This window comes from Diorhabda sublineata, chromosome 1, assembly GCF_026230105.1.
Source record: "Diorhabda sublineata isolate icDioSubl1.1 chromosome 1, icDioSubl1.1, whole genome shotgun sequence".
Classification (NCBI taxonomy): Eukaryota; Metazoa; Arthropoda; class Insecta; order Coleoptera; family Chrysomelidae; genus Diorhabda; species Diorhabda sublineata.
In genome coordinates, this window is record NC_079474.1 from 11,783,204 (window position 1) to 11,810,098 (window position 26,895).

The window sequence follows — 26,895 nt, forward strand, 5'->3', positions numbered from 1 at the left end:
ACCCTTAAGTCCTGATTTGAATACAAAAGACACAAAAACTGGCTGTAACTGAACACCAAAATATTTTCTACTAGTAGTTCTATTGTAAAAGTTAAGAAAGAAGAGTGGAAGATAAACGCCATGAACAACTGAAAAACCTAGATATACTTATTGAATAGTTTGAAACTAATTTTTCTATTGATGATTTGAATTTATAGAGAAATTTGGAATAATACATATTAATGTAGTTAAGAATATTAATATTGTTTAGTTAAGTACTAGTTATACTCCATAATTATAAAAAGTCAGTATACATTCTCTCTTTACTTTATAACTTATCTATGGTCAATATAAAAGAAGAAGCATAACCTACAATTACTACGAGTCATTTGTCTTTAGTGTTTATATCTTTTAATTAATTGTGTGTTGAAATGGGTTCTCACAAGAAAAAGAGATACGAATCGGATTCATCTAGCGAATCCGATTCGAGCGAAAATTCTTCTTCATCCGAAGAAAAATCTAACAAAAAGAGGAGCCATAAAAAACAGAAACATCATTCAGATGATAGCGATGGCGAACCAAATACAAAAAAGAAATATGTTGAACATTCCGATGATTCCGACTCTAATAAACAGCGTCACAGGTACATATTTTCAATATTTTATTAAATTTTATATTAATTACATATAAATATTTTGTATAACTTATATGTATTTACTCAGTTTCATTACTATCAGCGGCTTATAAATTTTTAGATGATTCGTATTACTATAAAAGATTTTATTGTAGATATAAAAGAATTTAGTGCAATGGTCTTAAATTTAGAAATTCATTGTTATAGAACGTCGAAAAGAAGCGATGATAATAAATTAAAAAGAAGTGAATACGACGACAAACATAGGAGTAATGATAATCATAGACACAAAAGTGCTAAAAAAATACGAGAAAACGATGTAGGAAAATATAAAAAAGAGACTCATTATAGAGATAAAGAATACGAAGATAGAGAAAAGTTTAGAGGAGATCGAAAAGACGACAGGGAATATAATAGGAGCAGACATAATCATAGAAACAGAAACCGAGAATATAACAGCAATAAAAGAGAAACTTATGAAGATAAATATAAAAAAAATGGAAATAGGTGAGTTTTATTTAAAATAATTCTATATATTAACTTTTTTTTGTAGTAGGGGGAAAAGGAGTGGTTCTTTTGATCATACTAATGCCAAATGGGGTAAGCCAGAAAATGAGACTAAACCTGAGAAAAAGGATCCAACCCAAAAGGATAAACCTAATTTCGGATTATCAGGCAAATTAACAGAAGAAACTAATACATTTAGAGGGGTAGTTATCAAGTATAGCGAACCTCCGGAAGCGAGAAAACCACGAAGGAGATGGAGGTTGTATCCTTTTAAAGGAGAAAAAGCCTTACAAACTTTATACATACATAGAGAGAGTGGGTATCTTATTGGTAGGGAAAGAAAAGTTGTTGATTTACCTGTAGATCATCCATCTTGTTCTAAACAACATGCGGCTCTTCAGTATAGATTGGTACCATTTACTAGAGAAAATGGAAGTACAGGTAAGAGATTTCAATACCTTTTGATGTAAATATGTTTAATTCTATTAGTAATCTATTTCTCCGCATCATTGTTTGTACATTTGAACAGTTACAATTTTGCAGTTATTATATAATTCTGATTTTCTTTTCGCTCTCTAGTATCAAATTTTGATTTAATTATCTTTTTTTTGACTATTTTTGGTTTATGATTTTCATCGCATATCAATGTTCCCTTTCCAGTACTTTCATTTTACCATCTATTTCAGTTTTTTCTTGTACTCAGCTTTAGTAGAATCCATTATGTTATTTTAATAATTATGTACGTCTTTTACTTCATTCTAATGCTTTCATGTATCTTATCATGTTTTCTTCTCTATTTTCTAGTTTCTGTTTAGTCTTGTTTCTGGTTTTGGTAAAAAAATTTGTTCTCAATTATCTTTCTTTAAACTATTTTGTTCTATTTCTTCCCCTTCAATAATTACTGTGATTTACATCCCATAGCAACAATCTGTTTTCCAATGCTCCCATCTTTTTATTTATTTCAGTTTTTTTCTCTTTTACTTTTCTGTTTCTTCACTAATTTTGTAGGCATGTTTTCTTTCATTTGTGTTTTTATATTTTCTTTTTTATGTTTGGTTTTCTTTCCAGTTTTGGAAAAAAATTTGGGTCTTATTAATCTTACTTTTGAGTATTTTTAGTTCTATTCCTTCAATTTTGCTTATTGCACTGATTTCCATTGCATTTGTGATCATTGGTTTTGTGTTTTCTTCTATTATTTTCATTCCTCTCTATAAAAGCATTTCTCTTTAATTTTCTTTTTCTTTCAGGTATTATAATAATTTTTCTTTCACTTATTTCTAGCTCAATCTCTTCAATTTCATTTATCACAATGTATTCCATCAAATGTAATCATTGGTCTTATGATTTCCTCTATTTCTCCCATTCTTCTCAATGTACCCATTTTTCTTCGATTTCTTTTTCTTTCTGATACCATTTTTGGTCCCAATCATCTTTCCTTTACCCATTTTTAGCTGCAAGTCTTCAATATTGTTAATATTAAAATATTGTCAATATTACATTGAATTCCATCTCATTCCATGATTATTGGTGTTGTGTTTACTTGTATTTTTTCAATTCCTCTCTATGTAGGCATTTTTCTTTGCTCAATCTATTTTTTGCTCTAGCTCTTCAACTTTGTTTATTTTTAATAATTTATTTAATAACTTTTCCGTCAACTATTTCTAGTCCTACTTCTTTTTTGTTTATTACTTTGTTTTCCATTGGATAAATTTTAACTGGTGTTTTATATTATAATTTCGTCTTGTTTATTTAGTTTTTTTTGTTTATTAACTTTTATTTATTGTAAAACCTTCAGAATCCTTCAATTTATCCTTTTCTTGCCCCATTGCTGCCCCTAATTAGTTCAACACTAATATTTTAATGTTATTATAATGTTGTTTTACATTATACTTCAATTTTAAGGTAAAAGAGTGAGACCGTACTTGATAGATTTGGATTCGGCTAACGGGACTTACATTAACAATAAAAAAATCGAGCCTAGAAAATATTACGAATTATTCGAAAGAGATGTCATAAAATTCGGTTACAGTTCGAGGGAATACGTTTTATTACACGAAAACAGTAAAGATGAAGCTCTCGATGATGATGTAAAAGTGGAAGAGGATGATGAATGCGAGGTGAAAGTAAAAAAAGAGAATTGATTTATTTTTTTTGTAAATAATTATCTCTTTTTGTCTAAATAATAAGTAAACATAAAGATTTTAAACGTTTATTTAAATCATTTAAAAATTAACATGAAATTACAATATTAACATATTAAAATCACATATTCTCATTATTTACAAAATATGTACAATAAATGTAATCTCATTATTAAATTGATATCAATTTTAATGAAAAAATACTGACATAAAGGCACTTTACAAAAAGTATTACGCAACATTCATATAAAAATATTTTCATAATTTTCTATACATATTGTGGAAAATTCTTTTTTCTACACCTATAGGTAGTGGAGATCTTTTTGTAGAGTCTTACAAGGACATGATATTCAAAATTTTTGTCAAAATATATGAAAAACACAAAAATTTTCATACTTACAAAACGTTATGGCCTGAAATTGTTTTTTGCCACAAAATTAGCAGAATGTACATAGATAGAACCTTCAAAAACGGAATACTAAATTCAGTTATTTTTTTGTTGTTTCTTTAGAAACCAATGGTAAAATTCATATCAAATTCACTGTTAATTTCACAAATATTGATAAATACACCCCAAAAAATTATCAGAATGTACCTATCAACGAATAACGACGTAAAACATAAACATTAGAATCCATTAGATATCAACAAAATAAAACTGAATGTATCAGTTATTTTAGACTGATATTGTATATTTCTATAACAGATAGGACCTTAAAAAGCACATTTACGTATGATAAGGATCAAATAAGGACTAAAAGATAAAAAAATTTGGATAAAAAAATCAGAACTAGGCAATGTCCTGGCCTAGCAGATTGTTTTGCACAGAGGATGAAACCTCCATCCACATTCTCTCGAAGTATAAAGCACTATAGAAGTCCAGAGAACTACACCTGAGAGTGTATGAAATAGAAGACGAAGATCACTGGCAATTAAAGTTATCCCACATTCTAAACTTTCCAAGAGGAGTGGGATTAACAGATTGGCTGACGATGGGTTTCCCAGTATCACTGCAAAAAAGGAGGAGACAATAGATCCTTTGGGTCGAGGTGTATATGACACCCCAATATATAATAGTGTTGGCCTTTATTGACGATTGGAAATATAATTTTTCTATTGATTAGTACAGAAATGTCAGTTTTAATAATGATATTTAAGATGTTGCTTAATACTTTTCACAATTCTACATATATTTGATCTAATTTAAAATAAGGAAATTTTTTTTAAACTAATTATTTGTACAAATATTCATTGATATGATTTTCTTGGCAAAAAAAAGAAAACTTAGTAAACAAATAATTAAAAGAAAGGGGATATATTTTACAATAATTATATAAAAATTGATAGAATAAACGGAACGAAATAGAATAAAGAACTAAACAGTAGAAACCTGAAATTGGAAAAATTACATTTTATCAGACTTTAATAAAAATCTCAAAGTTTCGAATACATCCTGTTTTGAAAGCGACTTAAAACAGCCGCAAAATAAAATTCTACACTCTAATCGATAAAAAAAACGAGTTTAGGTACAATAAAGTAATAGAAATTCATCCAAAAATTGCAAAAAAGCTGAAAATAACACCAAACTAGTCCAAAAATTCCTCTAAACTAGAAAAAAAAAATTGAAAAACAACAAAACCTAATATAGTAGTTCAAATGTACCATCGAAAGTTATGATCGATTCTGATGAAACTGCACTTCTATTTGGTTTTTAAACTAAATAAATCACTAATTACGACTTATCCTCAGTATATTTCGGGATCTAAAGTTCTTAATATCTGATTCGGTATCTCGTAACCATCATTATCCAAAATATCGTCTGGTCCCAATATAACTTCCAGATATTTCGGTACCTGTATTGCATCGTCTTTATCCAAAAACGGAGTTATCTCTTTGGTTTCTTCGTCGTTTTCGATTTTCCAAGAATTTCCTGGAGATAGAACGAACTTCATTCAATTTTTTCTTTTATGTTAATCAAGAGTTTATTCCGTGATATATTAATTAGTTGAAAATGCGTTTTATTCACATTTACCTGAGCCGTTATGATTTTCGTCACGAAAATAAGCTTCATTCGATATCCCGGCAAACACTGCAGCAAGCAAAACATGATTATTAGTATACATGCTTACTTAAATACAAACATGCATAATATTAGGTTATGTTTATACATGCAAATATTTTGAATTTTCGCTGTGTTCCCCGCATAGAGTTGATATTAAAAATAGAGAGAGCGCGAGGTATGTTAGTGAAATGGTTCTGATTGGTGTAATGCATAGAATTAATATGAAAGATCCAATCAGAAGAGAGTAGAGAAAGCAACACCCTCTCTATCTTTTATATTAATTCTATGGTTCCACCTCGATAAAATAGGTATCGCCACCGACTGTAGAAAATGTGAGGTTAAGATGCGTTAACAAAAGTGATCAGTTTTGTGTTTTGGAAAGATTTTCTGATAACTAAACAAATGTTAATTTTTAAAAAATTTGCGAGTGTATGTGAATTAGACACTACAATTAAGGACTAGAAGGAATTAAAGTGAAAAAGTGAACAAAAATGTGAATCTAGTGATTACTAGATGAAAATAGTGATATCAAATTGTTATGAGAGATAAAACTCGTTCTGGGAGGAAATTTTAAACTTGTAAATAAAAAACAAGAATTGAAAGTAAATAAAAGCCGTTATATTTAATACTTTCCAATTATATAAACATAACTCGCTTTTTTATTATTCATTAAAAAGAATCTCGAGGTGTCTTATTTAAAAGGCTTTTTTAAATCAAATTTGTTCTTTTTTCATTACAGTAAACTAAATTTATGATATTTATTCTAAAAGAAAGAGTGGCGTAACTATAAGTTAACATTTATTGATAAATAGGATGATTTTACATTATATGACTTTCTTGAATTTAGTTATTTGCATTTGTTAATAAATTTAGCGTTTAATTATTATTTTAACAATTCTATGATCCAATATTTTGAATTCAAAACTGTACAGAACGAATTTCATACATAAAATGAATTTAGCTCAAATTTGAGATTATCAAATATCCTTACAAAAGAAAATACTGTAACAGGAACATTTACAGTTGATACAGTCAGAAAGATCCAGTAACTGCGACAGTTCACCTTCAACACCACTTAAACCTCCTAGAAGATTAGACAAAGAAGTAGGAAATAATTATGGAGGAATAACATTGAGTTTTAGAAAGGATCTATCAGCACTATCAATATCCGAAACACATTCACACTGTTATCTTGGGATATATTTAGATCCAAAGCATGACTGAAAAGAGCACATAGGAACTAAATTGATTTGTACTTCATAGTTATATTGGTAACGAAGAAGGAAATCTAAATTGATTATGGACAACAATATTTTGATTTATGACTGATTAAACCCATATAAATTTATGGTATAGAGCTTTGGGGTTGAATTGATATTTTCCAGAGGTCCCAGTTGAAAATATTATGGTGAAAGCACCAAGATTGATACTTTCCAGAAACATTATCGATGACTAAAGGGATATGAGAATCCTCTAATGACCATTACTTCAATAACTAATCGGAAAACTACTCCCTATAGATATCAAATGAAATTTAGAGGTCCTTTTACTAGGAGAGCCCTTATCGTGCCATTGATGAACTGAATTCTACACCAGTCAATTAATTTGGGCAGTTAGAAGTATTAGTTTGTTTTCTATGATGAAAAAGTGATTTTCATACGAAATATTTAGTCTTAGTTGTTTGTGATAATGAAATTGGATTAGTTACAGTGTTAATACGAGGTTTAATAAAAAAAGTGAACTAACTTTATTTCATTAAAAAGAAGTTTCAGAAATGTTAAATTTATCTATAGTGATAGTGATAAAGTAGCAAGTTTAGTACCATATAATTTCTAAAATTGCAAAATGCGCTACAAAAGGAAACTTTTTTTACAAATTTTGATATTGATACTCTATTTACTATATTTTTTATCATACCTCGAACATGTTATAATGAGAAAAAGTAAAAAAAAAATTATTTATATACAAAATCATCCATTGTTATGCATAAATTTGATTAAATATGTATACGTACGGTCAGGTACAGTGCTGATGTATTGCCCTTCATGGGCAGCAGTCGTAGGGTTACGTAGAGTTTGTAAATGTAGATTTTCTAAAACTTCGTAACAATATTTAAACGTGGGTCTTTTATCTGGTTCGAATTCCCAACAGTTCAACATCAAACTATGCCTGTAAAAAATATAACCACCATCAATTGAAATAAAATGTAGAATTTAGTACTTACAATTTATCTGGACAATCTATGGGTTTCCCTAATCTACCTCCGCTTCTAACGTAGTGCAAAACTTCCAAATTAGCCCTCGCAGGATACGGTTGCTGTCCCAAAGTCATTATTTCCCATAATAACACCCCGAAAGCCCAAACGTCAGATTGACTTGTGAAAACTCCATCTGTTAAAGATTCCGGTGCCATCCATCGAACTGGTAGAAGAGCCTCGCCTTCCTGAAATGATATTACGATTAGATTCCGCTAATTTTTGATATAAAACTTACTTTTCTATAATAATCGTTTTTATAAATATCCCTAGCTAAACCGAAATCTCCAATTTTGACTATTCTAGTTTCCGCATTGTAGGAAGAAACTAGACAGTTCCTGCAAGCCAAATCTCTATGAACGAAATGCATCTCCTCCAAATATCTACAACCCTTCGATACGTCTACGCACATTTTAATTAATTCTATAAGCGTCAAAAAGGGAGTTGAAGTCTAAAAAAAATTAAATTACAATTAAATAATTCATTATTTCATCTAAACTTACTGAAGGGTTACGAGAATCCCTTAAATAAGTTAATAAATCTCCTCCTTCCATTAGTTCCATTATAATAAAATGGGGATCGTTGTCTAAACACACCCCGAGTAATTCTAGGATGTGTTCGTGTTTGAAATGGCTCATTAATTGAGCTTCTTGAAGAAATTCGCATTTTTCTTGACCTGACGCCCCTTTTTTTAAAGTCTAAACATTAATTTAGCATTAATTTTTATTAAATATCAATTTATGGTATACCTACTTTCACTGCAACCCTCGTATCACCGTTTGTGTTATCGATTCCTTTTGCTTTACCTTCAAATACTTCACCGAATGCACCGCTACCCAAAAATTTAGTTAATGTTATTTGTTCCCTGTAATAATTAAAAAATTTCGTGGTACTTTCATTCTACCCCTTTAGAAGAGATACCAACCTTCGTATTTGCGGTAAATGTCGTAATTCTTCTGCGGTAGGTTGAGCAGAAAAATATAAAATGTTGGTATTATGTACACCGGTTTTGGGTAATTCTCTTAGTATTGCCAATTCCACGTCTGGAAGTCTTGGAGTTGAAGGTACTACTTGTAATTTTTTATGTTTGTTACGTTTACCAGAACATATTACTGAACAAAAATAAACGTGCTCGTTTTAGTTTTAAAATTGAAAAAAAATTTCAAGATTTTCGTTAATTGAATAAGAAACATGCTCATTTTAGTTTTAAAATTTGAAAAAAAAATTTCGTATTCTAAATATAAATTTTGGCTAACCTTCGTATATCGTTTTAATTCATGGAACGTAAAAATAAATCGGATTATTTATTATATACAGATCATAGATAAACGAGTATTAAGCATAGAGATATTAATATCTCTATGGTATTAAGAGCGTACTCTTTACGTATGATCAAGGATATCGATTCAGTTCTATGGTTCAGAACAATTATTGACAGGTAAGCGAACAAGAAACTAGAAATTCGTAGTTGAATTTTTAAATATCGTAGTAGACTATGCTGTTTATTTGAAAAAGTTAGTTTAATATTAAAAGATGGAAGACAAAGATTTTGAAATATTGATAAAAATGACGAAAAAATTTCAAGATGAAACCCAAAAAGCAAATAAATTATTGATGAGTTCGAAAAATACATCGAAAACAAATAACCATGAAGAAGAAATGTCTGAAGATACGGAATTGTTACAGTCTTCGACTAAATATACAGACGACGTTAATATACAAAAAATGAAAGCGATTATTAGAATTCAAACTTTGTCTTCTCTAATAACTAGTCATTTATTACGAAAATCGAAACGTTAAAAGTTTGTGTTCAGTTTTATTGTAAGTGTAAAGTTGAAATTTTTAGGTTATGTTTTGAACAATGTGTAGTGAGATAAGTGATATAAACATTCAATTTAATATTAAAAGAAGTTGTAGGAGTTTCGTAACAAGGTAAGTTTAGGTCATTTTATATCAAATTACACAAAAACACCCTTTTATCCTCATCCTCAATATTTTTTTTTTTTTGGAATTTGACACTATTGGTACAAAGTTGGTAGAATATGAAATTTTATCGAGATATGTCAATTGATATATGAAATACAGGGCTGTAAAGTTGTTATAAATGGATCTAAAAACAGAAAATTGACGTAGAAACTTTACTATTTAAGATACAGATCCGGCGTTTTCAAAATATTAATTTGGAATAATGATTCCATTTTTAAAAAGAAATAAGTTTAATTTTCATTATTCAATTGTGTAGTCTAAAAAGTTTGAATAATTTTAAAATTTTTCTAAATTATGATATTCAATTATTATTTTCATGAAATTGTTCGATTTTTATGTATTTTTCGGGAAAAAAATTAATACAATTTTCGGAGACAAATCGGGGAATGTATGGTTTTTAGCTTTTGTATTGACCAAAATTTTTGTTTGAATGCGTCGAAAAACTTAACAAAATGGTGAAAAAATTCATAGAAAATATTAATTTTTCGATTTTCTATCAATTTAAATTCACACTTCCAAATAATAAAATTTTGGAAGAGGGGTCCATCTTATTTTCCTATTTTTGGTCATAAAAAATCGATAAATTACCAATTTTTTTCAATTAAGTTTATTTTTTCGACACATTTAAGATAAAAATGTGACATAAATTTGGAAAGCAAAATTTTTACCAATAAAAAATCCAAAATTCAGCTCCCTCCAAAAAAATTATTTTTTTGAAGGATTTGAATTTTAAATTTTCCTTTTCCAACTTTTGTCGTTTTTTCATCATAAATTATCTCAAAAAAAAATTAACAAAACAAAAAAAATATTGAACATATCGATTTTTTATAACCAAAAATAGATTAGACCCCACCCTCAAGTATCCACCAATATGTGCTTTTCACTTATTCCATACATTGGTTAGGTTTTTCACTATTTTATTAGGCACTTTTAATTTTGCAATAATTCTTCACTATTGTAGGTAGATTCTCATTATTTTCATTCTTAATGCAAAGTCTTTCCACCTAATTAATATTGTTTTCACTATTTTATGTGGTTCATTATACATGTTTTTGAAAAAATGCAAAGTTTTTCAAAATTTCACTTATTTGATACCTTTTTCACTATTTTATGTGGCACTTTAAAAATGTACTCATTAATTTCACTTATTTCATTACTTTTCCACTATTTTAGATAGATTTTCATTATCTTCGGTCTTAATGCAAAGTCTTTTTATCTAATTAATACTGTTTTTACTATTTTATGTGGGTCATTATACATGTTTCTGAAAAAAATATAAAGTTTTTCAAAATTTCACTTATTTCAAACTTTTCTTGTTACTTTATGTGGCACTTTAAAAATGTACTCATTAATTTCACTTTTTACATTAATTTTTCACTATTTTAGATAGATTTTCAATATCTTCGGTCTTCATAAAGCAAAGTCTTTTCACCTAATTAATATATAATATTTATACTTACGATAAACAAAAACCAAAATGAAGAAAACACAAATCGACAGCGGTACCAAAGTAGCGATCAAAATCAGCTTCATGGGGCTCTGTTTTTCTGCCATTCTCGCCGCCTCCGTCAAATCGAATTCGTTACTTTCCTCACTGACGTTACTCCAACCGTAAGAATTTAAAGACGACACCCTAAACGCGTATTTATATTTCTCATTTAGACCGTCTATGATCCAAGATGTATCTAAAAATAAAATTCCCTAACAAACTGTCAATTTGTGACGTGATAATTACATACTGGTTCCGTTGTAATAAGTAATCCATTGCTCGGGGTCTTCTAGTTCAATAGAAGGGGATGTATTGAAAAAGGGGGTAGTTCTATTGGTATTTCGTTTGGTTCTGTAAAACCGTAATATTTTTCCCTCCAATTTGTACATTTCAATGGGCGCCCCGTTGTCTTTGGAAGCCTCCCATAGGACTTTGTAAATATTTGGTTTGACATATTGAATAATGGGTATTCCCGGTGGACTGGGTCTGTCGCCTTAAAATCCCCACATTTAAAAAAAAACAATTACATTTTATTAAATTTGAATTTATATACCTAGCGTCTCGAAAGTAAACCTGGTATCGCGTGGCCAAAGGTATTCCTCATCGTTTCCTTCGTACAGAAGTCTCAATCTGTATTTATAGTGAGTTTTAGGTCGAAGGTTATTCACTTTGATATGAATACTGGTATTTTCTTTTTTAAAATCGTCGATTTGTTGCCATTCGTTCGTTGGTAATAGGGAATATTCCATTTGGTATGATTTTATATGTTCGGTTAATTCCCAAGATAACTACAAATTAACGAATCATAATTTTTTTCATGATCACATCGTATATTAATGTAAATCGGGTCTAAATAGACAGTAATCGGATCAGTAGAGGTTAGAAAATTGACACAATTGGTTCGTTAAATGGATTTATTAAACTTTGGGATCAAAATTGAATGGTACAGGCTAGAAAGTGGACACAATTAGTTCGTTAAATGGATTCAAAAAGCCTTTGGGGTCAAAATCAAATAGTAAAAGTTGAAAAATGGACACAATTAGTTTGTTAAATCGATTTAATAAGCTTTGGGATCAAAATTGAATGGTAAAGGCTAGAAAATGGACAGAATTAGTTCGTTAAATGGATTTACTTAACTTTGGGATCAAAATTGAATGGTACAGGTTAGAAAATGGACACAATTAGTTCGTTAAATGGATTCAAAAAGCCTTTGGGGTCAAAATCAAATAGTAAAAGTTAAAAAATGGACACAGTTAGTTTGTTAAATCGATTTACTAAACTTTGGGATCAAAATTGAATGGTACAGGTTAGAAAATGGACACAATAAGTTCGTTAAATGGATTCAAAAAGCGTTTGGGGTCAAAATCAAATAGTAAAAGTTAAAAAATGGACACAGTTAGTTTGTTAAATCGATTTACTACAGTTTGGGGACGAAATTTAATGGTAAATGTTGGAAAATGAACTCAATAAGTTCGTTAAATGGATTTAAGAAGCTTTGGGGTCAAAATTGAATGGAAGAGGTTAGGAAAATAGATATAACTTTAAGATTGAAATTAAATAGAGAATATCCCATACCTCCATGTCGTAAGCGGTTTTATTTTCCAAAATTAAAACGTTAGGTTCAGGATAAGTTATTATTTGTACCCTATCGCTGTCACTAGAAGAAGCATTGGTTTCGCTGTAGCTTCTAACCCAAATTGAGTAAGTTTCGTTTGGGGTTAAGGTGGTTAAATAAGCATTTAGTTCTTGGGAACTGTTGACGCTTAATTCTCCTTTTTGTCTCACTCCTAACGGTGTACTTTCGGTTTGGTAATGGATTTCGTAATAAACAATTATTCCGTTCAGTTCTTGTGGTGGTAACCACGAAATAGAAGCTAAATTTGGACTTAGAACCGTGGCTGAGACGTTTCGAGGTTTCGTCGGTACTGTAAACAGGAAATCCTTAAGTTTGAGGTTATAAATTATTTTTATATAAGAAACAGTTTTTTTACTTCGAGTTAATACGTCTTTACTGCTTTTATCTAAGGTTAAAAATTATTTGGAAAATTTAATATTAATTTTTTTCATTTCAATATTTACCCGAAAAATTTTTGATATCGTGTAAATTTTAAGAAATATGGCAACATATTACAATTGTTCGAAACGATTAATCTAAAAGTTACATATTTCTAGGTTATGTTTGTTCTATTTTTTTTGTTTATTTCACTCTTTATGTAAATCAAGCGTTGATTTGAATACCTATAAAAACGCCGAATTTTCATTTAATTAATTTCCAGACGATGAATACACAGGTATTCGAAAGCTCGGAAATATATTAGAGTTAGTACACTTTGGTGTTTAATTTTGCTACAATCCCATCACGAAAACTCAATATAATAATTTCGAAATTTAATATTTGGAAAATATATTCTGCCGTTCTTCAAAGGAGAAAACAACTACTTTCCTGGCTAATACCTCGACGAAATTGAATTACATCTCCTCTGAAGAGCGTGATGTCAATCGACCTTTTTATAGGAGTTTATGATCACTGACTAGTTTCGACGTTACTACGTATTAGAGTGGTTTAACAACTCTCGTTCGAGCTTGAGACCCGAACTGAAGGCAACGTCAAACGGCGTCGCAATTTGGTTCATGTAGGTTGGAGTATAATTAAAATAACTTACCTCCTGGCGCTGTACGGAATATACCGGGCGGTCCAATAATAACGTCGTTCATCACACTATAATAATTACTTATCGAAACTCTGACCGCGTATTCGGTGTAAGGTTTCAATCTATCGATAGTCAATATTTTATCGAAAGTGTTTATCATCGAACAATTACGAAATTCGGTACAATCGTAATTTTCGTTAAAAACGCTGTAGTATACTGAATATTTAACGCTCGCCATCGACGTATCCATACAATCTTCATTCGAAGCGATTTCCGGCATTTCTAATACCAATGAATCGGAAGTTTTCGAATTCAGAGCGAGGGTGTAGTTGTTGTGTTGTTTAGGGCTTAGACAACGGACCGGGGGGTAGGGTTGAACGTGTTTTCCGTATACAATCAAATCGGAAACGTCGATCTGTTTGGTAAATATTTTGTTTTCTTGTCTATCGAAGGCGTAAAAGTAACCGCCTCGCGTCCAATACGAAACTACGAGATCGCTTTCGAGATTTTCCAACGGAAAACCCCCGATTTTATCCGATTCGATTAACGAACCGCAATTTTCGGATTTTTCATCGAACCAAACGACATTTTCACTATAAATATCGGAAAAAATTATTTTAGGTCGAATTTTTATATCCGAATGATCGATTGTGAAATGATAATCGATTTCCGTTCCGAATAAACAATCGATTCTTTTTCGATTATCGTTGAAAAATTTTTGCGGATTTTTTCCGGATAAGTCGCTTTGCATTAGTTCGAATTTCGATTTGTTCGCTTCCTCTACCCAATAGATTTTTTTCGAGAATGGTGATATTTTGATTTTTTTGATAATTCCATTATTACTACGGAAAATCTCTATACTTTCTAACGGATTTCGATTTAAATCTAATCGATACACCGCCGATCGATTGGTATCTTCGATTAATCGAACGTAGTACAAATTTCTACCGATCCAATCGATAGTTAGATCGTCGATATCGGCGCGAAATTCGAATAATTTCGTTTGGGTACCGTTAGACGTGTTCAATTCGTACATCTCGCCTTTTTTGTCGGACCAAAAGATTTTTTTTTCTTTTATTAAGTAAGTGACGTGTTTCGGTTCGGCGATATCGTCAATCAAACGTTTCGTCTTATTCAAATCGACGTCGTCTAAAAATATGGAAGTTCCCGATGCCATTAGAATCATCGGTACCGGACGTTCCGAAGCCGTATTCACAGATACTGGCGGAGATTTAACTCCGAGACCGATTTTCGTAAACGCCTGAACCTGAAAATTTAAATAAAAACGAAAATATCGTATACTGATCGTCCCCGGGTGGTGTAACTAACCTCAAAGTGATATTCTCCGGAATTGCCGACCATTTCTAACCTATATTCGGTTTCGTTGTTTCTTTTGATGACGTTGTCGCATAAATCCATTTCGACGTTATTCTCCACGTACCACAAACATCTCAATTTGTAACCTTGTAGGATACCGTTGGGGTTTAAGGGGGGATCCCATCTGATGATGATCGTCGCGAAATGAACGTCGTATTCGACGAAAGTTCTGAGGTTTAGAGGGGCGGAGGGTGTCGAGGACGGCGAGATGACCGTGGTGTGTAGTACGGGAGATGACGCCCAATAAGTGAAAGATCTCACTGTGACGTTTATCGGAGTGAAAGGGGTGACTTCTAACCAGCATTTTACTGTCGGTATTGTCGTTATTATCTAGAAAAAATAAACGGGAATAACCCCCAATTATTTATTCCGAAAAACAATGTAAATACTACGAATAGATTTGGAAAAAATCAAATACCGACCAATAGATCAACAGAATTACGTATATTTTGAGAAAAACTGGAGGATCTGGCAACGATGTAAATACTAGTTGTTCAACAGCGTTGAAAATACTAAAATTATAAAAATCCTTCGTTTTCGGGATTATTTATTCGATTCAAATTAGAATATTCTCGAGAAAATGGAAGTTTGGCAACAATGTAAATACCACCATAAGATAGAACGTAATATGAAAATGACAAACACCAAAAATTATGAAAATCTGTCGAACAGTTACTAAGATTAGTAGATTCCCAGATAATCTGAAGGTCTGGCAATTATGTAAATGTTAGAAAAATTTCGAAAACCAAAAATTATGGAGCTTAGGACATTTCCAGAAAAAAGGGAGGTTTGGCAGCAACGCAAACTGTTTTCGATTTAATTGAGGTGATCTATAGTTTTAAATCGCCCTGTTTATGTATTTTTGCATGATTTTCGGAAATTTCGAAAAAAACAATCAAACTTTCAAAATTAACAATAATTTGGTGCATTTACAGAAAAATGGAAGAACCGACAACAATGTGAATACTGTGATAAGATCTATCGTAGAAATCCTCCCAACAGTTTTCCACATCTATACTTTTAAATCACCCTGTATATGTAAATTTGCGTCATTTTTGGAAATTTCGATGTTATTTTGAAATTTTGAAAATTTGAATAAAAAAAATAAACCAAGTATGAAAATATGTAAAAATTTAGTATATCTTCAGAAAAAATGGAAGATCCGACAACAATGTGATAAGATATAGTATGAAAATGTTTTAAACATTTGTCGGTATATTTGAAGCAATCTAAACATATAAATCACCCTGTATATATAATTGCATCATTTCAATGTCATTTTGGAAGTTTTGGAAGTAAAAGTTTATTTGAGAAAAAAATTTCAAGTATTTATAATTGCAAAAGATTTGACAATATTTGTATATATCTATACGTTTTCAAATTTTGTATATATCCAGAAAAACGTAGATATTACGATGTGATCGAGCGCGTTATAAACATTTCAAAAATTCTAAAATTAGTACAAACAATATTCGAGAGATTATATATATATATATATATATATATATATATATATATATATATATATATATATATATATATATATATATATATATATATTCTGTATCTAAAAATCACCATGTATATAGAAGTTTACGTATTTGTAAATTTTGATGAAATTCAGAAATTTAAATGAAAAAAAGAAGTATCAAAATTTGTAATAAAAAAATTAGTATGTTTCAATAAAAAGTAGAATATCTGACAACAATGTATAATAAAAGTATCGGGAATACTGACCGTTACGTCGTCAATCTTCGTCCTATTGACGATTTGTATTTCGTAGAAAACCGTCCCGTAATTTACGTTTGTCACAGGATCCCAAGTTATGTTGAAAGAATCGCAGGAACCGTCCACCCGAACCGATCTACTTTCCACCATTTCAGGTATAACGTTCAACTGAAGCCACGGATCTGAAACAAAACAAATACCCCCAAATAACACAAAATAATTTTTACTTAAAAAAAATCACTTACCCGGTAACATTAATAAAGAAGTATCCACAACGTAAACCATATTTAGTCCTTGTAGATATTTTCCGTTAATGGAAGCGATATTTTTGCCGGACAAATCGCTGATTGCAGCATTTTTATCGTCTTGCAACCACAATAAACGCTTGTGGAAATAACATAGCGAGCCTTGTATATTAGGTTTTTGTAAACTGGAAATTTTTTCTACTTCCGGTATTTCGTTTTCCCAATGACCCATCATTCGAGCTTTGTACAAATTCGAACCCTCCGATCCTCTCACTATCCAATACACGTATTTTTCTTCGAAATCCAACGTTAAACCCATAACTGGAAATAATTGTGTTCAATGAGGTTATGTTTATTTTCGAAATTCGTGGAAATTCTAACCTTGTTTGCCGGAAAAATATTGCACGTCGTGGTATTCGAATCTATCGACTCCGTTTAGATGCGCGCATTCTACTTTGATCCCTGTCGACCAATAGAGGTACGCCTTCACCGAATCGATGTTCAGTTCTTTGGCTAGGACTGTCAGTAGAGGTTCGTGTGCGGTACCATTCAAATTCCCTCGTAAAATCTAGATTTACAAATAAAAAACGAATATTTTCTATATTCTGTTTATTCGTGGAATAATTTTTGATTTTAAATCAAAATATAACACAATATAGGAAACAAAAATTTTCTAATTTTTTTATCAAGTAAAAACTGGTGTACATAATGGAATAGTTCAACTACCTGTGATGTTACATCTCGTTATTATTTTGTTTTATTTTCGACTACTGCAAATATAGAGAAATACAGTGTTGCCATATCATAATTTTATTGTTATCGTTATTCTTATGTTCAAACGATTTGGAAAATCCCAGTGTATAGCGGCGTTGCCATATTACTTTTATTTACAAAATAATGAATATTTTTATCGTTGTATGATGATAATGTCTATCGATTGAGATTGTGAGTGAATTTGATGCAATGCAATGCTGTGTTGCCACATCAATTTTCTATAAAAACAACGAATAATAAATATTTTTTCGTTATATTTCGATGAAATATTGAAAATCTGAGGAAATGCAGTGTTGCCATATCAATTTTATTTACTAAATCATTAATTTTTTCATTGTTTTGTATCGCTTACTGAAACTTAGAGATATATCTTGAAAAAATCTACGGAAAGGCGATGTTGCTAATTCATTTTTTTGTAAGAAAAAAATGGTTAAATGTTTTTTCGTTGTTCCGATGAAATGTTGAAAATCTAGATAAATGCAGTGTTGTCATTTCAATATTGTTTGCTATATAATGGATTTTCCATCATTGTAACATTGCTGAAAATTTGGGGAATTGCGGGGTTGCCAAATAAATTTTTTTAACAAGATAATGAATTTTCTCGTTGTTCCGTACATCCTCGGAAAATCGACAAAATGTCTTGAGAAAATCGAGAAAATTGCCGTGTTGTCACAACTGTTTTGTATACAAAACAAATAGATCTAGTAATATGCAGTGTTGCCACATCCGTTCTATTTACAGTGTCGATGTTTTCCACGAAATAGGAATTTTGGAGAATTGCGATGTTGCCAAATCAATTTTTAACTATGAAATATCAAGTTTTTTTTGTTTTGCATCATCCATCCAAAATTGAACAAACAAATTGATAAAATCGAGGAAAATCCTGTGTTGCCACCTCAATACTATATACCGATAGTGACTTATACTTTTTTGATATATTTCAATGAAATTTTGGAAATACTGGGTACAGTGTTGCCACATCAATTTTATATTCGAATCAATGAATAATCGTTATATTCCATGGGAATGTTGAAAATCTAGAGCAATGCAGTGTTGCTACTTTAATTTTATTCACAAAATAATGAATTTTTAATCATTATTTGGGTAATTGCGATGTTGTCACCTCAATTTTATACACTCAACAATATAATTCTTTTTTGTTAATTTCTCGAAAGCCTCGCAATATGCGATGTTGCCACGTTAAATAATGCCCCCGAATTGTTATTTTATCCAACAATAAGGTAAAAATCGACTCGAACGGTTTTAAAAAAAAATCGTACTCACCAATTGTTGTTTCGGATTCGACCAATAAAGCTTCATCCCGATCCAATCGACGGCTATACTACCGACGGAATCCAAATCCGTCAATCGACCGTATCTCCTCGACGTCGTATTATACCAATAAACGAAAGAAGAATTGGCAACCATGTAAATTTGATCTTTGTACCAAGCGATATCGGTATAATGGTAATCCCTCAATCTACTCTTATCCATCAGTATTTCCAAATTTTCACCGGCCGCGTTTGTCCGAAGCAGCCCCTCCGACGCCGACCACAACAGAACCGGACTTTTGGACGAATTCAAGGTTATGCCTCGAAAGTCCGAAGACCACGGTCCTTTACCAGAATTGGTGTACGCGGCTACTTTTAAAATGTATTCCCTGTTTTCTTTGAGGTTAGTTACGGTAAAAATCGTATTGTTTATGTTCCTGTGGACGATGGTGTTGTCCGTATTCGCTTCCCTTACAGATATTTCGTAAGACCAATTTTGCCAAGCGCCCTTTCCTATAGAAAAAAGCCGATCCTGTAGCAAATTATTACGATGGAAATCGGGTATGTTGATGAAATAAGAAATTATCGAAATGACCCCGTATTACGAAATCAGAAATTTCACTAAGCTCCCTACCCTATAGAAAATAAAGCCGGCCCTGTAACAAATTCTTACGAAGCAATCGATTACGTTGATGAAGAAAGAACTTATTGAAAAACCCCTGTAAAACCAAACCCGGAAATGTTTAAGAGCTAAGAAACTGTGAAAAATTTAATTTTGGGAAGATAAAATTATTTTTGAAATTAGAGTAAGAATAAAATGAAAATTAATAAAAACAAAAAGGAAAGTTAAAATCCATCGAAAGTATGAGATTCATAATATTTTGAAGTGAAATACTGCAGATAATGAAGAAATCGTAGTAGGCGAGTAATATTGTAGGTTCAGCTTTTCACAACTAGAGGGCGGGTAAAAATTAATCATTTAATATACAAATTTCAAATTAGTAGGCCTTGAAACGATAAAATGGCCGTTATAACTGCGCAGTAAGTTTTAATCCCTTAGAAATATTTAAGAAATCATAGTATTGTTGTTCAGCTTTTCACCCCTAGATCGCGGGTCGATAGTAGAACGATAAAATTACCGTTATAACTGTGCGGCAAATTTCAGTCCCCTAGAAATATTAAAGACAAAGATAAAATTGTAGTTCAGCTTTTCACAATTACAGGGCAAGTCAATAATTGATCATTTAATAGACAAATTTCAAACTAGCAGGTCTTGAAACGATAAAATGACCGTTATAACTGCGCAGTAAGTTTTAATCCCTTAGAAATATTTAAGAAATAATAGTACGATAAAATTATATTTCAGCAATTTAGTAAACAAATTGTGAATAGTCTACGATATGATGAAATGATCATTGCGACTGCGCATTAACTATTATTTTCATGAAAAAATGGATATATCGGAAATATTAAAGTAAAAAATTCGAAATACCTTGAAGACCGACCAAATGCGGCGGTTGCCATCTTGTTTTCGCGATATCCCTTCCGAAAATGGCTTGGACGTTGGTAGGGGGGTTGATGGGAGTCGGCCAGGGTTGAGAACTTTGAGAATTGATAAAAAGTTTTTTATAATAACCGTTATTGATAACCAGAGCGTTGTGATAATAGCTTTTGCTGTATTCGTTGTAATCTTCGAAATATACCACTGCTCCGTCTGTCCAATAAAACAATTTATTTTCCATACTTAACGATACTACTTTAGATAATTTAGGAGTCGCCACTGTCGTTCTTATATTTTTAATTTCGTTACTAAAAAAAGTTGAAATTACGGACTATTTTTTTATTTTCGAATCATACTAAACTCACCCGTCTAAAGTTACCGACATTATCGTATTTAATCTTTGATAAGAAACTAGAACGTTGAAATTGTGATATTCGAAAGTGAAAGCTCCTAGTTCAGTTTCGTTTAATATTTTTTTTATTTTTTTATCCGCCGGTATACCATTACCGACGTCGTTGATGTCGAGACGAAAAAAACCACCATTATTATAATCTTGTATCACCCAAAATAAATATCTAAAATAAAGAAAATCATTTTTTTAATGTAAATGAAATATTTAAAATAATGCTGCTATAAATCGAACGACGCCACTGGTGGAATTCTCTGAATATAAAAGACATGGAAGCTACTAACTAGACAAAGACAGAAACATAATATTTCATTCATTCATTACAATTATTTGTGAGTGTGAGAGAGATAGATTTTAGATTGGCAACGATTTAAACCAGAGTAATCATGTGATTCACATAGGCTTGCATTTCAAAAATTTAATACATAAAAATAATTATAATTTAGTTTTTTAAATTTGCGTTCAATAATTTGTAGGAATGTTTGAAAAAATAGTTTATTTATAACAAAAAAAAATTGTATACATAATCTTGTCCCATAAATTTGAGAATTATTAGAAATTCGTAAATGTTTCATATTATTATTTGTAGTTATTAGAATTATTAATTGAATTATAAATATCCAGTGGCGTGCTACAAAATTTGTTAATAAAACTTTCGTTTTATTCAATTTTAATGAAATAAGAGAAAATCTTGAAAATAAATTTTTGTAGCTAATTCATCTTTAACATATAAATTTCCTATAAAAGTTATACAAGGTGTTACAAAAATATGCTACCATTAAATTATGTATTTTTTATTAAAAAAAAATAACTTACCCGTTCAAGGGATCGATCTGCAGTGAAGACGGTTTTTGACTTAGACCGGCATAAACTACCATCAAGCCGCTACCATCTAAATTACACCTTTTTATAATATAAGCTGTATTGAATTTAATTTCGCCCAGAATGTACAATTGGTCATTCAACCAATCGACAGTAACGTCTAGTGGTTTGAAATCCAAATTTTGCGGTTCCAAAATATCTATTTTAAGAAAATTTTTTTTATACGGATCATTAAAATTAATTGGGGAATTCTGATATAATGGAATTTTCGAGACGAACCCATCGCTATCGGTAACGAAAAGAAGTTTTTTGTTATAATGAAATCCGATACCTAAAAACAATAAATGTGTCAAAAAAATGTCACCATTATTATAAAATTGATAAGACGAAGTCTGATGATGATTGGTAGGGAATGAAATGCATCGATAGTTGAAAGTTATTCTCACCTTTCAGTTCGATATTACTTTTATACAACACTTTAGGTTCTTCGTCCATAGAAAGAATATTTAATTCCAAAATAGTTGAATTTGTAGCTAATATTAATGGCGGTTTGGTGACATTTGTTACTATAACAAAAAAAATTAATAATTTTATTAATTATAATACGAGTCCGGTCCTGCTGTTTGTTTACATTGCTGAGAGTAGTACTTGTCCATTCATTATAGTTTGCTACACGTCAATGTATTTCAAAAAAATGATAATAATTAATAAATCTGAATAATTTTTATCGTGTATTAATTAATTTTTTGATACTAACTTGGCCTTTCCGCGGGAGTAGACACCATAGTAGTGGCTGGCGGTCCGGAACCGTTTTTGTTTCTCATTCTCAGTTCAACGGAATAATCATTTAGTGCTTTCAAATCTCCTACTACGATATCAGATTTGTCAGGAGGAATATCCTATAGGTAAATATTTAAATTGAACATTTTTTTTTTCAAATCCACTAACACAAACCATAAAAGTGTATTGATGATTCATTCTCGGACGGTTCTGATACTGAAAAACGAACGCGTCCTGTAAACTGTTATAGATAAATATTTAAATACCCTTTTCAATTACTCGAAGTATTCCGAGTGTTTACTTAGCTCTCACTTTTATCTATATTTTGACGTATATAACCATATTTGAAATAAACAATGGCGTACATAGAAAAAAATATCCAATTTTATTTATTTCAAGTACATTGAGCCTTCCAGTGACGTAGGTATATTTATTTAATTGGATTAAATAAAGTGTAACTTCCAGTGGCGTAGATAGGGGAAAATATCTGTTTTTATTTATATAAAATACATTGAGTTTTCCAGTGACGTACGTAGAGGAAAGCATATATTTATTAACGTAAAATAAACATATTGAGTCTTCCAGAAGCGTCGGTAGAGGAAAATATCTGTTTATTTATTCGGTTTAAGCACAAAAAGGCTTCTAGTAGCGTAGATAGAAGAAAATATTTATATTTATATATTGGAAACAGAAATCAAGAGGTCCAGTAATCTTCGATAGGGGAAAAATCTCTATTTTTTTTTAAATGAACATATTGAGACTTTCAGTGACGTAGTTAAAGGGTTATATTTATTTATTTATTCGAAATAAATGTTTTGTAGCGTAGGTGGGGAAAATATGCATATTTAATCCTAAATATCAAAATAAATATGATATTGAGCCAATATTTCTGGTATGAAGCATTTCGGAGATATAAGGTTATGTTTTCTGTTAATTTACGTCAATATCATCGATATGCTAGTCCAATGTTAAGTGTGGTAGGTTATTAAGAACGTCCCAAAATTCGGCGTTGCCAAATCGACGTACTTTCTTTAAATACAATATTTTGTTTGGTGTACGTTTACGTTTTTATTTCGTTTCAGAAACGTCTTTGGTCAACTTTAACGTACTTTTATGGTTTCGTTACAAATTTTAGAAAGAAAGCTAATGTACCAAGCGAAGAAGAAGATTTCATGCTGTTAGTATAAACAATAGACTGTTACAAACACATAAATAGATAGGAATTATTAAGTTGTGCTGTCAAATATATCTAGTGCAAAAAATATTTAAAACGATGTTCCAAAACGTATTCGGCTTCTTTCTACCAAATAAATTTTTTTTATTAAATTAATAAGTTATCCTGAGTACGGTCCTGTCTAGGTTTGATACCAGCCGTTTGACTCTCATTAATGAATCGCGTATGTGCGTTTGTAAGTTAATTTCGTGCCATTGTTGCCACATTTATTTAATATAATAATAATTGTATCTATTTTTTTCTTTAACGTTGATGATGATCTTTACTTGAGAAAAACGTGGGTTAAATGTTTTTTTACGTAAATTTTGAAATGAAAACATTTGCATTTAAAAAAGATTCTATTTTCTTTCATATTGTTTAGGTAACTCGAAGTCTATTGTCTGGCTGTATATTTACATAACAAAAGTTCGAGAGTGTGAAATAAGAAGAAGAAATGTTAAGAGAGACAGCTACAAAATTATTCTAATATATTCGAGATTATTTTTTTTAAGTTAAGGTTACGATTCCACTTTGAGATAAATAAACACAAAATGAGATTTTCAAATTTGTGTAAATTAGATTTTTAAGGCTTATTATTAGTTTTTATAATTTAAATTTGTATTAAATAATTTTCTACGCCTTCTGAACATTTTTGTAACAAATTATTTAGTGGTATTAGTCACCTTTCATAGGCGTCGGTAGAGGAAATTATCCATATTTATTTGAAATTATATAATTTAATGTTAAGAGAGATTTCCAGTGGCGTAGTTGGGGTAAAATATCTGTTTTTCAAATAAATACAAAATGAAAATTCCAGTGACGTACGTAGGGGTGAATATCTGTATTTATATATTTGAAATAAACACAAAGTAATATTTCCAGTGGCGTAGTTAGGGTAAAATATCTGTCTCCCAAATAAATACAAAATGAAAATTCCAGTGACGTACGTACGGGTGAATATCTGTATTTATATATTTAAGATAAACACAGAATGATATTTCCAGTGGCGTAGTTAGAGTAAAATATCTGTTTCCCAAATAAGTACAAAATGAAAATTCCAGTGACGTACGTAGGGGTGAATATCTGTATTTATATATTTGAAATAAACCCAGAATATTTCCAGTGGCGTAGTTAGGGTAAAAAATCTGTTTCCCAAATAAATACAAAATGAAAATTCCAGTGACGTAGTTAGGGTGGAATATCTGTTTATCAAATAAACAAAAAATGAAAAATGCAGTGACGTACGTAGAGGTTGATATCTGTTTTTTTTAATGAATACAAGTGAAATTTCCAGTAGCGTATGTAAGGGGAAATATCTGTATTTATATGTTTGAAATAAACACAAAGTGAAATTTCCATTGACGTCGTTGGGTTTAAATATCTGTTTTTCGGATAAATACAAAGTGAAACTTCCAGTGGCGTACGTAAGGATGAATATCTGTATCTATATATTTGAAATAAACACCAAATGAGATGTTCAGTGGCGTAGTTGGGATAAAATATCTGTTTTTCGAATAAATACAAAGTGAAAATTCCAGTGGCGTAGGTGGGGTTAGAATTGAAATTATCGTAACTTTAACGTATCAAAATAATCCCGAATCACACCTTGACTTCCGATCGATGATTATCGGTGATATTGAGAACGTAGGATAGGAGAGGGCCGTGCGGGAAGGGACCGGGTTCCCAGCTGATGCTTATACTTGACGAATCCACTGGAATAGCGCGTACATTCTGCGGCGGCGATGCCGGCGGACCGCCGGCCGTCGTTATAATCACCACGCTCTCGCCAGATACTACCAAATCCCCAAAATGTCTCCCCTCATTAGAATCGTGAATTATCGCTATACGAAACTGCAAAAACAAAAACATAAATACATCGTTTACTTTCAATTAAACCAATTTTTATTCACCCTGTATTTGGTATAGGGTTGTAAATCGCGTACGAAGAAAACGTTCATTTCCGGATCCCACGTCGTGTTCCTGCAATACTGCCACGACGATTTCGACGTAACGAACTCCTCGTATTGCCATTGGAGGAGATAAGTGAGACCCGACGTTTCGATTTGCGGGAAATTCCATTCCAACTTCAGGGAATCCGGTTTGAGGGAATCGGCGAGGAGAGCGGGAGCCGGAGGCGTTCCGAGTAGTTTACGCAATTTGGTGAAGTACTTCGTCATGGCGTCGTTACATCCGATGACGCAGTAGAGTTCCTTGGGATTGGGGCGCTCCGCGGTGGAGTTCTAACAAAAAAAAACACGAATTTGCACTCAAAATTTGAACCTAATCTAACAATTATCGTGGTTTTAATAACATTTTAATAATAATTTGTTTACTGTATTATATAAAAACTATTGTAAAGGGTGTGTCATTGATAATTGTGGTAATACTCACGCAAGATTCCCTGCAAGTTGTCGCGAGTGCGTTTTTCCATATTTTGCATCCTTTCAGACACTGCAATAAAAAAGAAATGACGAATTACGAATTTTTTTCATAATTCTGTACATTCGTTGTATACAGAGTGATCATTGTCTTCTTCGTCCTTTGAGATATCGATTCGAAGGATAATATCCATTATTAGTCTTCAAATTTTAAAATAATTGACAGTGACACGACATTACAATTAATTTAGCAGTTTGATACATCTGAATTTGAACTAGGGTAAAAATGAGTTTTACTAGTGATGGAACAGAGAGATTTTTTCGAGTAAATGAAAGATGTAGAGCTGTAGGGGATTTACCGAATCCATTAATTTGGATCCGCGTAGGAAAATCGGTTTGATGTGGATTTCTCAATCAGTTATCGTAGGACCGCATCTACGCCAAACGCGGATCCAGGGGGTCGTGATGAGGAATTGAGGTTTAAAGAAAAAATTGCGGAAAATACGTCATTATGGTGTCAAAAACAACGTGATTAACTTATATTTTGTGGGTAAAAGGCTTAAAATGTCATGTTTTTGGGGGGAGGACTCGTCCTAATACCTGCACCCTGGATTCGCCCTTGATTTACGCATGCTCATTTTCTATTGTTGTGATCTAGTTGGTTCCGTAATTTGGTGTTTCGCTTTATAATAAC

General features: G+C 31.2%; 2 protein-coding genes and 1 long non-coding RNA gene across 5 annotated transcripts in view; 2 read left to right on the top strand and 1 right to left on the bottom strand.

Annotated features, from left to right (window-relative positions):
• Positions 1 to 326: 326 nt before the first annotated feature.
• LOC130450511 (uncharacterized) lies at positions 327 to 3,326 on the top strand. Its single transcript, XM_056788954.1, has 4 exons — positions 327 to 622; positions 821 to 1,120; positions 1,167 to 1,561; positions 3,023 to 3,326. The coding sequence occupies exons 1-4, from the start codon at positions 411 to 413 to the stop codon at positions 3,259 to 3,261; spliced, it is 1,146 nt and encodes a 381-aa protein (XP_056644932.1). The 5' UTR covers positions 327 to 410; the 3' UTR covers positions 3,262 to 3,326.
• The window catches only part of LOC130450478 (proto-oncogene tyrosine-protein kinase ROS), a 42,437-nt gene continuing 18,855 nt past the window's right edge, over positions 3,314 to 26,895 (bottom strand). The window contains exons 3-28 of one of the 3 annotated variants that reach the window (XM_056788894.1): positions 26,215 to 26,274; positions 25,734 to 26,063; positions 25,552 to 25,674; positions 22,588 to 22,729; positions 22,277 to 22,396; positions 21,825 to 22,161; positions 20,965 to 21,174; positions 20,591 to 20,907; positions 19,112 to 19,611; positions 17,435 to 17,621; positions 17,054 to 17,374; positions 16,818 to 16,990; positions 15,033 to 15,410; positions 13,716 to 14,970; positions 12,628 to 12,977; positions 11,606 to 11,840; positions 11,303 to 11,545; positions 11,024 to 11,248; positions 8,503 to 8,689; positions 8,331 to 8,442; positions 8,081 to 8,275; positions 7,816 to 8,028; positions 7,548 to 7,765; positions 7,338 to 7,492; positions 5,294 to 5,350; positions 3,314 to 5,191 (exon numbers count right to left, since the gene is read on the bottom strand). In XM_056788894.1, coding sequence (XP_056644872.1) covers positions 5,007 to 5,191; positions 5,294 to 5,350; positions 7,338 to 7,492; positions 7,548 to 7,765; positions 7,816 to 8,028; positions 8,081 to 8,275; positions 8,331 to 8,442; positions 8,503 to 8,689; positions 11,024 to 11,248; positions 11,303 to 11,545; positions 11,606 to 11,840; positions 12,628 to 12,977; positions 13,716 to 14,970; positions 15,033 to 15,410; positions 16,818 to 16,990; positions 17,054 to 17,374; positions 17,435 to 17,621; positions 19,112 to 19,611; positions 20,591 to 20,907; positions 20,965 to 21,174; positions 21,825 to 22,161; positions 22,277 to 22,396; positions 22,588 to 22,729; positions 25,552 to 25,674; positions 25,734 to 26,063; positions 26,215 to 26,274 — 6,828 coding nt within the window. In that variant the 3' untranslated portion in view covers positions 3,314 to 5,006. Of the gene's footprint in view, positions 5,192 to 5,293; positions 5,351 to 7,337; positions 7,493 to 7,547; positions 7,766 to 7,815; positions 8,029 to 8,080; positions 8,276 to 8,330; positions 8,443 to 8,502; positions 8,690 to 11,023; positions 11,249 to 11,302; positions 11,546 to 11,605; positions 11,841 to 12,627; positions 12,978 to 13,715; positions 14,971 to 15,032; positions 15,411 to 16,817; positions 16,991 to 17,053; positions 17,375 to 17,434; positions 17,622 to 19,111; positions 19,612 to 20,590; positions 20,908 to 20,964; positions 21,175 to 21,824; positions 22,162 to 22,276; positions 22,397 to 22,587; positions 22,730 to 25,428; positions 25,675 to 25,733; positions 26,064 to 26,214; positions 26,275 to 26,895 lie in introns of all 3 variants that reach the window. The other 2 variants (XM_056788877.1, XM_056788886.1) reach the window with 2 other exon arrangements.
• LOC130450547 (uncharacterized) overlaps positions 8,683 to 26,895 on the top strand; it is a 28,363-nt gene continuing 10,150 nt past the window's right edge. Inside the window, exon 1 of the long non-coding RNA XR_008910586.1 lies at positions 8,683 to 9,509. This is a non-coding gene — a long non-coding RNA (uncharacterized LOC130450547). The remainder of the gene's footprint in view (positions 9,510 to 26,895) is intronic.